Source organism: Anarrhichthys ocellatus, unplaced genomic scaffold (assembly GCF_004355925.1).
Source record: "Anarrhichthys ocellatus isolate YVR2014 unplaced genomic scaffold, GSC_Weel_1.0 scaffold52, whole genome shotgun sequence".
Taxonomy (NCBI): Eukaryota; Metazoa; Chordata; class Actinopteri; order Perciformes; family Anarhichadidae; genus Anarrhichthys; species Anarrhichthys ocellatus.
Genome location: NW_022280082.1, coordinates 1,750,752 through 1,767,500, shown reverse-complemented (window position 1 = coordinate 1,767,500; position 16,749 = coordinate 1,750,752). Strand labels below are relative to the sequence as shown.

The window sequence follows — 16,749 nt, the reverse complement described above, 5'->3', positions numbered from 1 at the left end:
ATAGCAAATTGTATCATTATGCAGTGAACTTTGAAATATTTCAACATCCAGAGCCTTATCACCTCTTCTGGCAGCACGTAGTCAGAAATAACTCACTGAGGATAATTTTTGACTTCCTCGCTGGGGAAAAAAAGCTTGAATAAAAATGGGCTGGGACACATTGTCTGCCACTGCACCTGACACATTAGAGGTACTGGAAGTTTTCAGTTTAGATGACAAGTTCTTAGTTCAGCGCCAACACAAAGGCTGTTTTCCCTCTTCAAAGGGGCTGAAGCAGCACGCTTGAAAGTAAAAGAATGCAAATGACTTAAAACAGTGGATGAGATTGCACAATGCATGACGTTTGTGTTTCTGAGTCTCTTGCATTGACAGCGCATCATGTTATGCTCTCTGCCAAAACAGAGAAGAAGAAAAAAATCTGATTTGCAACACAGATGTGGTTAACAGCTCTGCGTTCAAAGAGACAACAAGACTTCACCAAACTGCAGTTTAACTGATGAAAAACGACTGTGTACCCCAGAGTCCACTGACAAGGGGATAACTGAATGTGATTGAAACGCACTATTCTTGGAGCTATTGTTTGGGAACATTAATTAGTTATTGATAAAGGGAACTCGGGGGAGAAAAAAAGCGATGAACTGCTAATCCGCGATTCGATTGCTTTTTTTCTTTGTTTTTTCGAATGCAGCACACAGTGGACTCATTATTTTTTTTAAATGTTGCATCTTTGACAAGTTGTTTTAAATGACCACACTAAATTCTTGCAAAGCTGATGTTTTAAACTTTTTAATTCCAGTGATTTTCTTGTTTTCTGTCAGCTTCAGATCCAGCTGTTTATTCTTCAAAGGGGGCTTCAATGATGAGGTTGTTGTTTTTGTCAGATTACAAAGCTGTGTCCTTCTTATCATAAATATTTCAACAGATGAAATAGTAAAGTATTTTCTGCCAACATAAAACTGTTGACACCTACATGAGTCTTCATGTTACAGCTTTGAAATACAAATACCATCACAGTTTTAATACTATACCATTGGGTCAAAATGCAGTTGAAAGAGTAGCAATATTTATACAAGCAATAATTCAGTTGGGTTTACCTTTCCTATGTATTGTCTATATTGTTAATGCAGCATGCATATGGGATTCAACACTTGCTGTGGAGATTGGGTGTGGAGATTTAACAAAATAGCCGAGAATTGTGTTATTTTTGTTCATTACTATGCATGCAATGCCTGAAATTTCAACAAAAACAACCACCATGTGATCTCTTCTTCCAAATTTTGGGTGGGGTCCCTCTCGCTGCAGGATTGGAGTTGGAGGGGGTTGGTGTGGATGGGGGGTTGGGAGCCGTCAGGCGGCAGCTTAAACAAGGCTGAGCAGGGTTTGTTTGCTGCTCTGCCAGTAAACTGAGCATGGGAATGTTGTCAAAAGTTGAGAAAATCACACTTCACACGTAACCAGCTGTACAATGAAGGAGCGGGACGGTGTGAAAACATAACATCCTGCACAGGCTAACCAGCACGCCACGTGAAAGCAACAGCATCTGCTTTCATCCAGAGATTGTCTCCTGGGAAAGATCTGACTCACGCGATGGATCAAATAGTCTCACTCTTCTTGACTGGCTGTTTTGCACTCAGTAACCCCTTTTTGCAGATTTCACTGTACTTTTTTTTTTCTTCCTCTTTTGAGTGATGCCATGGGTAGGCGTGCCCCCACCATGCAATGAGGGTCACCAGCCACGGCTGCTGTTTAGTCCACTGTCACAGTGCATCCATCAGACACCATGTTGAACAATGGATGCCCTCAGGGGCCGAACTGAAAATGGCTCAATGCTTCTATCAATACATTGTTGTCAAGCCATTACCAAGCCAGGATGCATTTATGAATCCTACTATATTATGCTATGCTATGTTTGTTATGTTATATTGTGTTGTGTTATGCTATGGTATGCTATGTTATGCTATGTTATACTATGCTATGCTACGTTTTGTTATGTTATATTGTGTTGTGTTGTGTTGTGTTATGCTATGCTATGCTATGCTATATAATGCTATGCTATGCTAGATTATGTTATGGTATGCATAAATACATATGTTTTCAAGTTGTATCAAAAGTAAAAGCACTAATGGGAAAAATTATGACTATGACTACCATCTTGATTTCTACTTTCACATTAACATAGCACCAGATGCAGTAGGACTCGTTGCAGGAGTCTGTCTGTATTTAGTTTTTTCTTTCTCTAAAAGCACCTGTGAAGAGGGTTACATCATAGTGATACAATAGTAATACAACATTTTCATTTCATAGCTGCTCAAAGTGGAGATAATTGTAACTATTATATATGTTAACACTCAAGTGACGTACATCAAAATTGCATTTAAATACAGCACAGTACTTAAATTAATGTACTTATTTACATTTAATCATTGGTTATGTTATGTATGTTATGTCTCTCAATTCATTTTTACATCACACATGTTTAGACATAAAACACATCATATATCATGCTATATAATGGGACACTGCATGTGTGACTATGACATTTTTAATCTATTTGTTGCCATGACAGCAGGCTACACAACTCATCATCACACCGATCACAGCAGTAACTGGGTGCGTGTAATCACTCCATCCAGCAGCAGCTCCCAATCAGCTGAGCGAGCGCTGAAAGCAGTCACATGCCTTATCTGGGTTTGTGTTTTTCCCCCTCCACGTGTCTAGATACACGGAGCAGAAGGCGGGACCAAAACAAACCATCTGATTGGTTCACCGCTGGTCGCGAGGAGGACCGTTCTCTTAAAGGGCCAGACGCGATTTATTTTTTTCATCTCTGAAAAACAATACAGCATGAGCTCAACATGTCATGCATAGACCAGTTCGAATATGTAGCAGCTTTTAAATGTTTTTATTATAAATGCTGCAGTTATTTGGCATAAACACCCAAATATAGAATGGTGGATTGATTTGGCAAAAGATGACATCAACCCGTTTGGTCGTAGTTTAAAACATTTAGGCTGCATTAAGTATACATTTGAGGTACTTGGGCTTTACTCTAGTAGGCCTACTTCCATTTGATACATTTCTTTCATAATTAGTTAGGCTACTGCGAATTAACATTTTGCATGCACAATATATGTGCACATGTGAGATATATAATATCCCTTAGGTGTGTTTTTCATTTGCATAACCTGTGTCGCTGACTCTGCTCTACCGTCCACATTATTAAGAAGGGGCGGTTCCCCAGTCATCGGGGCGGACCGCTAATTTTACACAGGGAAAAAAAACAACCCCCGCTCTAGTCAGCAAACATGTACGAGTGGCTGTAATGCAAAGAGGGATACAAGTCGCATCAACGCAGTCCGTGGAAAACAAGGTAACGGCAAGTTGTCAAGATACCACCGATCACAACGGAAAGAGCGTCTGCTGGCGGTGAGTGTAACGCTCGGTTATTCAACATTTAAAAGGGAGATATTGCACCATTGCACCGACGCGTGCTTCATTGTTTTCTGGTGATTTGTCAACAAATGTGCGCGCAGCTTGGGCATGCCCGGACAGATAGGGGGTGAGCGGACTTTACCGGAGCGTTGGCATATGGAAGGGAGCTTTTATTTTATTTGTATAGATGTATTTCTGTCCTGTTCTTCACTTCAGCGAGGCTCAGTTATCTTGTTTCAACGGACCAAGTGAATAAATGATAATGTGACTGGTTCTATCCATCGCCTCCCCCGCGCGCGTGCGGATTCTCCACGTCCCGGCTGATGTTGCCCGATCTTTTGGGACACACGCGCTGGTCTGTAGCTGTTTTGTCATGACACAATATTACAGATCATTAACTAAGAAGCGTAGCTGAACACCACACAGTGACAAATGACCTGTCCGGTTTTTAGTCCACGCGTTAGTGACTAATATCTGTTTTGCGCGAGTGGATCTATCGGCTCTGTTATTTATCAGAGGTGTTTGTTTTGGGGAAGAGTTGTCAGGCGAAGTGGAAGAGAAAGTGTCAACGCAGGATAATGGGAGCCATGCGAGTAACACTGTTATGACACGCTTCTGAAATCCTATAGTTTGGTGCCGCTGTCACGAGTAATAAATTAGGCTAAACTTTTACCTGCTTTTTTTTTTGGAGCGAGAAAAAAAAAGTTGTATTCCACCATTTCGGCTGTGGTTCGCATCATGTGTCAACATCCTCTTTCTTCACAATATTGCAGCTGTCAAATTCGCGAATGTTGTGTCGACAGCGACGAGCGAGCGGACTCCGCGTGTTTCCGCAGCGAGCTGCACACGGCATCGAGCTCCTTAATGCGGGTAAAGACGCAGCACGTTCCCGGTGGTCCTCCGGAGCCCACTTAATGACCGATTTGAAACACACAGATGGAAATCGCAGTTAGTAACTTTTATTCCAACTGTGTAGAGAATACTTTTGCATCTCATTAGTAACTTACATCAACAACACAATTATCATTTACCATACAGATACAACAACATTTAGCTGGATCTCTGGATTGGATCATTTTCCAGTGATAGGTGAAGTAGTGTGCATGACTTTATTACTGCCTGTCACCAGCACACTTACATCCACGGAATTATGCATCCCCAAGTTACAGGAAGGCAGTGGGATAAATAGCAGCAGAGCTCACCTTGAGTTCACCCCTACCCTGAGCGGTGCATGGAGGAGAGCCCGGTGCACAGATGGTGCAGCAGAGGGAGCCACTTTCTGCAGCAGCTTTGAGCCTCTGACCAGCACTGTGGTGGCTGCCAGGCCTCCCTGCTGCCCCAGGCAGTGTGCGTGTAGCAGTGTATGTATGTGCGCGATGTCTTTCTGTGTTTCCCTGTCTGTGTTTGTTTTTTTCATGTGTCTGACACTATTGTAATCTTGCCAGTCCTCTGTTGACTGCCAGTGGAAATTTCAAGACAGGGCTCACGTTGCCAATGACACTCAACACAAGTGCATAATTGATGTCTGTGAAACTTGTTGTACAGTTGCAGAGAGGCCCTTGGTGCATTCATTAATGTACAAACTAATTTGGAGAAGTTAATGCAGATTAGGGCTGTTTTGAATTTCTGTAATGCAACGTCTAATTAGTTTGCAGTGTCAAAACGGACTGATTTCGCTATTAATTGCCCTGGGAATAATGCAGGCCAGAGGACGTTGTGGGTCAATCATGTGTTGTACCAAAAAAACGACAGTCCCGAGTCGGAGACTTGCATCGTACACTATAATAATGAGGCCTGGATAATTGGATAGGCCAGTGTTTTTCCACAGTTCAAAAATGCAGTTTCATCATTTGAGTCCATAATGATATGACATCAGGCGTGGGGACACTTTCACAAAGAGATATATACCAAAGGGGCCGCGTCACTCAGTAAACACAATTCCAGTATATCCAGTTTTAACTTTTGTATTTGTCAGTCAACCCAGCCCATTTGTCTCCACTCACACCGCAAAAGGAAAGAAAAGAAAACTGGGCCCCCCTCGACGAAAATATGAAACACTAGTTCAGATTGTGGCATGTGGCCAAGAGGAAGAGAGTGTGTGTGTTTGTGTGGAGCACCCACAGTTGAGGATGGAGTGAAACTCGTTATCTCCCTCATGAAACGGCTGCTGCGTGCAGCACATGACAGTCTAGCCAGGACTTTGGTTTCACTCGCACACCATCCGCTTGATGTGTGTGTGTGTGTGTGTGTGTGTGTGTTGATAGTGTAGACAGGCAGCTATCCAGTTATTGTGTGATTTAGAGAGAGAGAATGGGGACATACGAGCAGGTATTAATGTTGAGCTGAGGAATTGTGCAGGAGGTAGCAAATCTCCTGACTGTGACTCTGCTCTGTGGCACACTGTTCCAGATTAAGGTACATTTTTATTCTGGGGGGGGGGGACAATTTTTACAGGAACAGCTTGATAAAACAATCTGCTGCAGGAGGATGGCAGATTTGGAGTAGCATTTTTAGCCCCCCCCCCCGCACAGGGTGTTTCCATACGTTTGGCTGCTGTTGCCACTCATCACTATATTACAGGAGATGATCTTGTGTGTTTACATTGGCAGATCCATCTGTGCCTCTGAGACTATCCATCTCTGCCTGTTTGTTTTCAGTATTACCTCACACAACATGAGCCTCTTACTGGGCATTATAATGACTAATGATTTGTTTTCATTTAACATAGACAGGGTGAGATAATTTTCTATCTGCCAGAGGGCAAAGTTTCAACTGATAACAGGATGGTATTTGGCATATTTTGTTTGGCCTTGAAACAAATCGCACCCGAATTACCTGCCAGCTAAAGATCATGAACACATATGAGTCAAACACAGTCCCACAAATACGTTTTTCTTTACGTTTACACACATACTTGTCGTGTCTAATTCTAACGTTTTCATCTCGTGTCCCCTTCTCCTCTCCAGGAACTTTACCGCTGAGGCGTCGGATGGATGATGAGGAGGAGGACATGTCACGGCCCATCTCGCAGCTCTGGGGAACGCCCTTTAGGGACATCAAGTACGAAGACCGCGCCACACAGATCGCGGCTGGACAGGCCGTCGCTGCTGTCACTGCTGCCGTGCCCACGTCGCAGAGCCACAACAACAACAACAGCATCGGCATCAACACGCTGCCCTGCAGCTTGCACCGGCAGCCTCGCATACCCTTTCACGGTAAGGAGGGGTGAGATGATCTGAGCCCGCTGAAAGCAACGTGGGCTTTAGGTGTTAAAAAAGTGTTCTAGCACAACCGTACGTTATTAGTCATTCCTTTTATCCGGCAGGTTACTCATTGGGAACCTTCCTCTAAGACCCAAGTGATAACAAACTTTGTCAGTCTTTGTTCTTGGGTTATTATACAAACTAAATTCAATTTTGAATTATCACTGCAAAACAGAACATATTTTCCCTTGTAACTGGGAGATCCCCATGTCCTATTATACGCATGCTGACAACGTAAGAAACATTCCATTCTAAGAAACGATTTGTTTACTGTGTAGATTTATCTTTATTAATACTATATAAATGTACTATTAACTTAAATCGGATAAATTAATTGCATTCCTGCTAGTTTCTTTTTGGGGATTTTAAATGACCATTTCTTTAAAAAATAAAAATAGTCAACACTGACTTCATACATACATAAAGGCACATACCGACACTAATATGACCATCACCCGTAATCCAATATGGTTTTCCCATCTCTAATCAAATCAGTGTGACATCACCCTCATTGAATTGAACCAATGTTGAAGTAGAATGTTGTTTGTTTGTTGACTCAGTGTCAGTGTGTGTGAGACGTACATATTGTTCAGGGTTTCAAGTCCTCAATACATAAACACCACTGACTGTTATTACCTTGTCGTACATTGTAATCTACCCACTAATGGATGTCATGCACTTCTCCTGAATAAAGTCCAGGGTGCTCAGTTTCTTAAAGGTATCATGGTCCTCTGTGAGGCATTCTGCACACATGATAACAGAAAAAAATGTGTTCTCCCTCCAAGTGGCATGCTGCAGAAGCGCATGCTCGAGGCTCTGAGTAAACTCAGTGACACGATAGAGAGGTAGCAGTTCACCGAGGACGTTGTTGATTTAATAAGGTGTTTGAATTTTCCACCTATACCAACTCTCAAGAAAGCAATATAAATGCAGTGTAAAATAGATACTCTTTATTTGACTTCGTAGGTCAGACACAGCTGTGTTTGAGGCCATTAATATGAATCAAGATTATTTTTTACGACTGTCTGCAGAGTGTTTTCCGAGGTTTTACGCTGTCTCATCTAAAAATCAAAAAGGAAAACATTAAGTGGTTTTACTGAACTGCTATGTTCTCTTAGCCTGATATTCAACTTGGCTCTGACACTCACAACAGCCTCTTGGTAATTTGAAGAGATCCAACAGCAACACAAGTTTCAAGAAGCTTGATGTTTTCCTTTTAGGCAACGCTGGATTACGCTCACATTTCCCCGCTCAGTTTGAGCCCATGGAGGACCGGGGAGAGAGGCAGATTGAAGCGGAGGAGGAAGAGGGCAGAGGGGAGGAAGAGGACAGGATGGCAGAGAGGCCCGAGGAGCAGGCAGGGGCGAGCGTGGAGGCGCAAATCGGTCGTAAACTTCGGGAGATCGGAGACAAGTTCCAACAGGATCATGTTGAACTGGTAAGCCTCACTCCCAAACAGTGAAGTGGATTGTTAAATGACCCCCCCCCCACACACACACACTTCAAACAACCGGCCGCAGAGCCATATGCACTTTTAAGTGTCAAAGTGTAAACAATATAATCACAAGTGGACTAACAGAGAAGAAATTAATGTTACATAAATGCCTGCTTGTGCGTATCACGAGGCACGTCAGCAGCAGTTGAGACAAAAAGTTTGTGTTATGTGTCATAACTATGTATGTGTGTGTCAGCTTCTACTTGATTAGAGACACAAGTCAAAGCTACCGTGTGCCAATGTGTGGCTCACTCTTGGGAAGAAAAGGGGCAGAACATTTTGCCAGCTGGATTGGCCACAACCAGCTGCGAATAAAAATAGCTCATGCAGTGATTCAACCGCTTTCTTTGCCACACTGAAGGAAAAGTCCTCAATCGCTAATACTGCATGATTTAGTAACTGCATGCGAATTCTAAAACTATAAAACTAATATGTATTCAGTCAGTATCCTGGCTGCCAGGCTGAATATCTGAATATTGATTCTTATCTCGGCCCTTTGGTCAAGTTCATGTTTGTACTGCTAAAACAGTACTTTAGTCCGAGCAGAGGATTATAAACTACGTTGATTCCATGTTATTACAGCCGATAGGAATATTAGAGATATGATTCCCGTGTTACAAAGACAGAAGAAAAAAACAACAAATGAGTTAAATTCACTCCCTCGTCTGTTTCTATGCTCCAGATGTTTTCTAGAAACACCAGATTAATTGACACCCTCCCACTTTTGACCAATTCTCCCTGTCACCGCTTTGTAATTTCTAAGATAACATCAGCTAGCTGTTTGTTACGTGTGACCTTTTACCTGAAAGTAGACTTCGTTGTCCTGAACATACCTCATGAAACAATTTGGGGACTTAGACATGATGAAGGTAATTGAGCGTGGAGGCTCACTGTTTCCAAAGCTCCCGAGGGAATAGTTCAGCAGTCTAGTTCCTGATATGCGATTAATTGCGCATATCAAGAAATGAAATCCACGGGGAAACATTGTGTCCCAATCTTACAGGCGACAACACGTTCCACGCGTTTCTGTTCTCCTTTGGCGAGATTTGGTATCGCTGTGTGTTCGATAACAGGTCCAGGGGGTTACTCCTATCAGTGTTTGTAAAGCAGTCGCTGCTCTTGCTGAGAGTCCACATAAGTCCCATGAATATGAACTTAGTTAATAATTACATTCACGGGGGTCTGTGTTGACAGCGAGGCGTGGTCGATAAGTTTCGAAAAGCACTTAACTGGGGTTGATAAAGACAGGAATAGAGAGTGAGGGAAAGAATGTAAAGAAAGTGACATATGGTGAGAGAGTTTGAGGAAGACCGTCTAAAGCTTGAGAAAGAGCAGGTGAGATCGATGTGACTGTCACGAACAGGAGTGAGCAGCACGTCTGTGTCTGGGTAGACTTGGCCGGCTGTTTATACGGTGTCTAAAAATAGACCCTGACTCACGGCTACCCACAATACCTCAGTTGTCCCGCTGACTGCCTATGTGCGTGCGTCTTTGTGTGTGTTTTGGTTCGTGTGTGCAGCTCTGTGACAGAGAGATAAGAGAGAAACTTTTCTTTTTTTGTCTGCTGTCTGCACTCAAGTTAGTTTTTTTTTATCCTGCTGTTGTAGGAATATTCCAAAGGGAGAATAATCACAAGTGATCTCTTATGATATCCAATCACTTCTTCTGTATTGTGTCTGCAGCTATTGTTAGACTTTTTCACTCGCCTCTCCAAGCAGAAGTAGCCGGTGTGTGCTAATGTGTGGGTTGTTGTTGATGTGAAGTACATTGTATTTGTGGTTTGAGTCTGAAACGTGAGTTTTGACTAACTTTTTTGGCCCAATAAAATGCTTAATCTGTCAGGGAAATACAAATAAAAAAGTGAATCCATTCTAGTATTGAGTACACATGCATGTTTTTAGTTTTCTTAATTGTTTGGGGTGCATTAGCCTCAAAAAGGAAAGAAAATACACACCATTCTCCACACGATGACAGCAGAAAGAGGAGCCTCATGTGGAACAAACCAGGGTACTGTTTAAATACGCTCAGCAGTGTAGAATTAAGGCAATTAAGGACAATTAGGGTTACATTTAGCTGTGCTGGTTCAATTCAGTTCAGTCTGCCAGTTTTGCATCAAATAGCCTGTGGCGGGCTCTGATTGCTGGGCTGGTAGAGACCTTGATGGAGAGAGCAGGGAGAGAGAGAGAGATATCCTAGCAGGAATGCTTATGCAACAGGCTGCAATATCTGAGCGCGGGGCTGTTTGGAAAGCCAGTGGGAGCTGTGCAGGATCAGAGATGAGGAGGGGGAGAGAGGAGATGGCAGGCTGCAGCAGGAACCCCTTCATCTGTCTGTAGTCCACGTGGGCTGCACAGCCCCCCCCAAAAAAAGAAAATGACAAGAGCTGGGAGAAGGCAGCTCAAAAAGGAGGGGAGCAGTTTCAATTTCCTTCGGCTTTGTTTTGATAATTCGTCTGACTCCTCTATTACAAGAGAGCTGTGATGAAATAGGCGGCGCGTTCTCTGAAAGCGTTTCACTTTGAGGTTCCTTGTTTAGAAGTAAACAGTGCGACACGTAATCAGAGGAACTGTCTCAAAGCCCAGCGAGGACGATCGAGTGGCATTAGGATGATAAGCGGCAGCTTCCCGGGGGTTGTTTTTGCAGTTTTTAGCCTGGTCATTTTCATCCTCTCATCAGACAACTAAATCAAGTATTGCAATTAACTCCCGTCTGGGAACCAGAGTCGCTAGGAAATCCTGATACTGTATGTTCTGCAGGATGTGCATGCGACAGACATGTTTGCTAGACACAAGCCAATGTTGTGGAAACATCCAGTCTACTAGGTCATATGGTTTGAGCTCACAGGGTTTAACACAGTTCACATTATGATGAAATGTGAGACAGTCTGATGAGCACAGTAGCTGTCATTTAACATGGCCTCCCCGATGCTAACAAGCTAATGTGTGTTGTTCTTTCTCCCTGTTTCCTTGCAGTTCATGAGGTATCAGAGACAAAACCTGCCTGCCTGGATGCGCCTTACGATGGCCCTGTTTGGCTTTCTGTTTCCAAGAGAGGCTCTGTTCCCCCGCCTGAGAGGAGAACAGAGATGATGGGCTCTTCCTGTCAGCCCTCGCCTCAGCCCTTGTCCCCCCCCCCCCCCCCCCCGCAGGGGGACAAGGGTCCAGACTTTTAAGATGGCACTGTAGGATGGAACACGGGTTTGGATTTTGTTTTCTAATTGAACACAAAGACGAGATGAAGAAAACACTGGTCACCGCTGGACGGAGACTGATTGCAATTTTTTTCTTGTTTTTGTTTTTGTTTTGTAGTTGTTTTTTCGCGCTCTCCAAGAAGAAGCCATTGCGTTTGAAGAGATATTTTCGAAATATTTGTAAGATGACCTATTTTGTACAGTAAACTGATCTTTTTATTTGGTATTTCAAGTCTTGAAGGACCTCCATCAGTCCAGGGAATGCCTTATTCTCTCCTGCCACAGTACTTTTGCATCAAGGAAGTCATAAAATACATTCATTTTAAGATTAGGCCACTTGTTTTTGGCGACAAACTGTGGACGTGGACATTTCTGTGCTGAAGTTACTGACTTCAAACATTGAGGACTCGAGGCACATTTCTAATTTATTCTCAGAAAAAACAATACGCCCTGTACTTATCCTTTAGTGTTCCACACTGGCTAATTTGAAAGTGGTCATGACGTTGTGGCGGTGCTACTGGTGTTGCACTGTCGCTCAGTTTAGATGTTTTACCAGCTTCCACGGTAGACGTAAGGGCCTTTATATCGACCTGTCTCATCCATCAGCCTCTCCATCTCCAGCACCACTCATGATGTAGATTCAGATCCTGTCGAAACACATGTATACTTGAATGTAGGTGTACTGAAGATATTCTAATTAAGTGACTTCAATGCGTGGCATCATCGTGATTGCTCTTTGAATTTGTGATCACGTGTTTGTAGGAGTGCGTGCTTACTGTTTCCAAAATCTGCAGTCATTTTGAAACCAAATAAGCACAAACAAATCTCCTTTGTGGGATCACGATCAGGGAACTAATAAAACAATCACACGGCTGAAAATCTTTGGATGAATGTCATCGTATTCTAAAGCTTCTTCAGTATTTCTTTCTCTGGCTGGATTGACAATCGCAATTTTGCCCTTTGCTGCATGGTGTGGGCCGCCTGTGGGAGAGGTGACATTTATCAGCGTTTTTTTTAGGGGGCGAGCAATATTCAAGCCAGTTGGAAGGAAGTCAAATCTTAGGGATCTGTTGCATTTGCAATCAAACTGATATCCACAGAAGGACGTTTCCCAAAAATACGACTGTGTTCTCAATGAAATACACCTCTAAACAAATGTCTTTGCTGCAGAAACGTTTTGGGGTTAAAGTTACCGAGATGCATTTTTATTTTATTTCACTCCGGTGTGTAAATGTCTCGAGCACTGATTCAATCCCGATGTGCTGATACATGTATGTATCCACCTTTCATTCAAGTGCTTTCTTTCACCAAACTGCCAGTGGTGTATTCAGCTTCACTGAGAACTTAGTAAGAACAGCTTCTGTACAGTTCAAGCATTTTTACTCACACATTTGGATATAGGAGAATATTATAAAAACCCCTTTGTGACAAGTGCTACGTTAGCATTTTGCAAACGACACACAGCCACTGTTTCTCAATGTAAGGTTTATAAAGGAAAAAGTCTTGGAAGGACTTTAAATAAGATGTTAAAAATTCCTAATTTGATGTATTATTTCAGTCTGTTGTAGATTCATGATATGAACTTTTGAAGACACTGTTGGTTTTTTTTCTTCTTCCTCTTTTATGTTTTCTTCAGGGAGTAGTTAAGAACCATGCTAATTACCTGATGCTAATTTTTGAGTTTGCAAATGATCTGCCTTTTGAATGACGACTCCATGTTGGTAGACGATGCTGCACAAGCAAAGATGTTTCATTCGACTTTTTATGTTTTCCAAAGCGCATTCACTCAACATCAACATGGAGGTTTTTTAGGTTTTTTTTTGTAATGACAAATGCTGAACCAAAAGTTTGTTTCCTGCAAACACTGAACGCTGAGCCAATTGAGATAGGCGCACTCTGGTCTTCAGTCCAAAGCTTCACCCTCTTTGTCGTCATCGCGCGTCATGTTTAACTACTCCCTGTCAACAAGAACAAGATTCATTTTGTTTTTGTTTCTTTTTAGATAATTTATTCTAATTTATTTTCTGTATATTTGCTCAGTGCTACTGTATAGATGCTATCTCAGTGTGTACAGTCCCTTTCTTCTCATTGTTGATGCGCATTCAGTTGTGTGTTTGGTGCCTGTGTGTGGGGAGGTTGGACTAAAGCCATGTGCCTCGTGCGTTTCTCACAGGAATGGTGTGAGTCTTTACAAATCACATGAACAACAGACAATCAAATGTACAAAACGTGCCTTGTGAGTAACAGACCTGCCACGTCATCATCAACATTTGGCATAATTACCCCAAAGTCACTGGTCACAGCTCCTCTTTCACTCGGGCTCCGTGAGAGAACAACATGGTCCGCTACAGTCGAGTTGGCACAAACAGTACGGGCGTGTTCGTTGTGCCTTGATACGCAAAAAAAAATCTGTTTCACGAGGCACAGGCTCAACCTTTGACATCTCTCAGCACGAATGGCGAGTTTCACCACGCAAAACCTTCTTAATATCAGAAACGACTGTTTGCAATCAATGTGCACTGTAAAAAAACAACAACAACAATTTTTTTACCTGTATACTGTACTTTGCGCCTCTCTTTCTACTCCTGTGCTGAACTTCCCCTCTGAAAACTCTTTAAGATCTGTAATATGCTGGATCGGCCTAGCTCGTCTGGGTATTTGTGCTTTATTATCTACAATCTAGTAGGGCTGCGGGTTTACGTTTGAAGGAGGGATGAGCCACCATGGTGCCCAGTATTATTTGTATGCGAGATGGGCTGAACAGCCACCCAGTCGGTCTGGTGTTGATCTGAGCCTGTCGTTACCAACCACTGTTGCAACCCCGACTCAAGTGAAACATTTGCTATTCGTTCAACCTTCAGTGTCTTTAATATCAAATTTCTTCGATCAGTTTTTTTTTAATATCCAAGAAAGAGTGCATCTTTACTGTCAAGTGCTGTGAATTGGTGTTTTTTTTTTTACATTTGACATGGATTTGACACAGCTATTGTTGCTACCTTTATAAAAAAAACTTTTTTGGGCTAAGATTTTCCACATCTTTTTGTAAGAAGACGAAGAACGAACTACAACAACACAACTTTTTTGCTATGATTGCTTTTTTTTCAATGTTGTGGCATTTATAATTTTGGATATTGCCAAGTCTGCTGTGACACTCTCAGTTCAAGGGCTTTTTTCGATATATGTAAATGGAGTAAAAATGCATGTCCAACATTCCTGGAAAAAACGGTATCTTAAAGGTTTGAATGTAATTTAATGGAGTGAAAACCACGATATCTCTTTTAATACATGAACTGAACAGTGGAACTTAATTCAGACTCCTGCGCTGTGCGCGCGGGGAGTTCATATTGTCTTCACATTTCTTTCTTTACGTTCAGAGTGGTCTCAAGGATTTCACATCCATGTGTCCTAATGAAGTGAGACCCAGTCCAGATGTAGCAGTTTTTGTTAAAGCATTGGCTGTGTTATCTTTGGGACTGCTCTGCGTCTACTGCACAGTTTTCAAATGGCGCAGGAAATGAAGCGATGGAGGGAACGAAGGAGGACGGGGATGTTTGTTCTTTTTCTAGTGCAATATGCTGTACATAAGAGCTTGACTCTCGAAATCTTACAATTTCTCTTATTTTCTTCTGTTGTTGAATGGGTACATTGCTGTTTTTTTTTTTCATTAAAACTTTACGGACAATTGAAATTGCTTGTGCTTCGTTTATTTTACTAAAGAAAACCTAAAATCATATACACAGTTGAGTTTAAATAACAGCAAGAAAATCACATTGGTGATCCTCTTGGAAGTAAATGATGCCTGCAACTGACATGGTTCCCATAACTGGTTTTGACTGGTCTTAGATTAGCGTAGCCATTTATTTTAAACCCACACTGGGAAGAGTACCCTGGTGCGATATGTGTTTGCGCATGTAAACATCACATCCTAGTCTCAGAAACCTGGAGTACTCTGATACAGACCGGGATACTGTGGCATGTAAAGAGCTTATCCAGGTTTCTGCCATGTTTGTGTGTCGTCAACTCAAGTTACAGCCAGTAAAATAAAATCAAAGAAGATGGACAACATAATTATGAAAAGCTTCGAAATTAAAGTCTGATACATAGACTGTATATAAGAAATAGAGGCAGTCACAGTGAAGCCACCCATTGGTTTGTGGACAACAGTTTTGAAGTTTGTCATTTCGTCCGTCGCCATCTTGGATTTTTGCAACCAAAAGTGACATGAGAAGGTGGCGCTAAGTACAACTCAACGCTGAATAAGACATTTTTAGGCGACCAAAATGTTACAATAAACATGAAAACACACCGTGAAAGGGTTAAAGGTGTAAAACGAAAACATGGACAACTCTCAGACCGGAAAACGTCATAGTGACCTTTCAATCACAAGGTAGCCACGCCCTAAAGCATACCCTGCTGTATCGTGTACTTTACTCGAAATGGGACAATGATTAACAAAATGAACATCATGGAGCATTGAAGAATACTTTAAACTAGCAGGTGAGAAGATATGTTTACAATGTCTCATAGACTTCTACACAAGACTTATTTTTGCAACCAGAGGAGACGCTCCCTGCTGGCCATAGAGGGCTGCAGGAATGAGTCCTAAAACCCGGAAATGAGTCTGCATTTTTGCACTTCGTCTCAAAGTCAATTGTTTTTTGAATGGGTTTTTGGTTAGATGCCTGAAATAAGGTTTAGAGATGTTAACGTTTTGTTCCACAATATAAAATACGTCAGTGGGTACCACTCTAGGAAATTTTGAAGCTTTTACATGTTAAATCAGGCGGTAAATGATCACACTGACACTAGTGTGCCTCATTGTGTATGCTCTTACTCATGTGACAATGGTGTAGCTTCTTTATGGGCTAACGTTAGCTTTTTAATTCTGGCGATTGCATTCACGCCTAAAAAATCATAAAAGTGGAGTTAATGTTTGAAGATAATCTTGCTGAACAAAAAGTGTATCATATACTTGTTTTTCCCAGAGAGCCTATTTTCTGAAATAATCCAAAACCCAAAGGAAAAATCCTGCTAACTTCTGGGGCTGGCTTACAAAAATACGTCATCCCTGCAGCCTTATTGGAAAGAATGCAAGTTTAAGGCACTTCCGCATCGACTTCACTTTTCAGACCTGAAGGTTGCCGACTGGTCTGACAGTAGTAAGTGACTCGACGAAAGGTCAAGAGATCATAACTTAGTAAAATTCAATCTGAGGTGGTTATGAAGATTTCATGGCAACCCATCTGTTAGTTGTTGGGACATAAATTAAACCGACAGATGCCAACCCCATGATGGTACTAAAGGAAAAGTCAGGTGTCCTTTGGGTTTACTCTCTGGGGACCATGAATGTCTGTGTGAGGTTTTTTCTC

At 42.1% G+C, this 16,749-nt stretch overlaps 1 protein-coding gene across 1 annotated transcript; it reads left to right on the top strand.

The window, feature by feature from the left end:
• The first annotated feature begins 3,306 nt into the window (after positions 1-3,306).
• Positions 3,307-15,584, top strand: bmf2 (BCL2 modifying factor 2). The gene is made up of 4 exons (XM_031870459.1): positions 3,307-3,426; positions 6,399-6,647; positions 7,916-8,133; positions 11,163-15,584. Exons 2-4 carry the CDS (start codon positions 6,422-6,424, stop codon positions 11,277-11,279), a joined length of 561 nt encoding a protein of 186 aa, XP_031726319.1. The 5' UTR covers positions 3,307-3,426; positions 6,399-6,421; the 3' UTR covers positions 11,280-15,584.
• The last annotated feature ends 1,165 nt before the right edge of the window (positions 15,585-16,749 follow it).

What these genes read in the sequence shown, in the direction of transcription:
- bmf2 (XM_031870459.1), top strand. Translation starts at nt 6,422, where the DNA reads ATGGATGATGAGGAGGAGGACATGTCACGGCCCATCTCGCAGCTCTGG. An exon ending in GCCTCGCATACCCTTTCACG is followed by an intron (nt 6,648 to 7,915) that starts GTAAGGAGGGGT and finishes TTTTCCTTTTAG; the next exon opens with GCAACGCTGGATTACGCTCA. An exon ending in AACAGGATCATGTTGAACTG is followed by an intron (nt 8,134 to 11,162) that starts GTAAGCCTCACT and finishes GTTTCCTTGCAG; the next exon opens with TTCATGAGGTATCAGAGACA.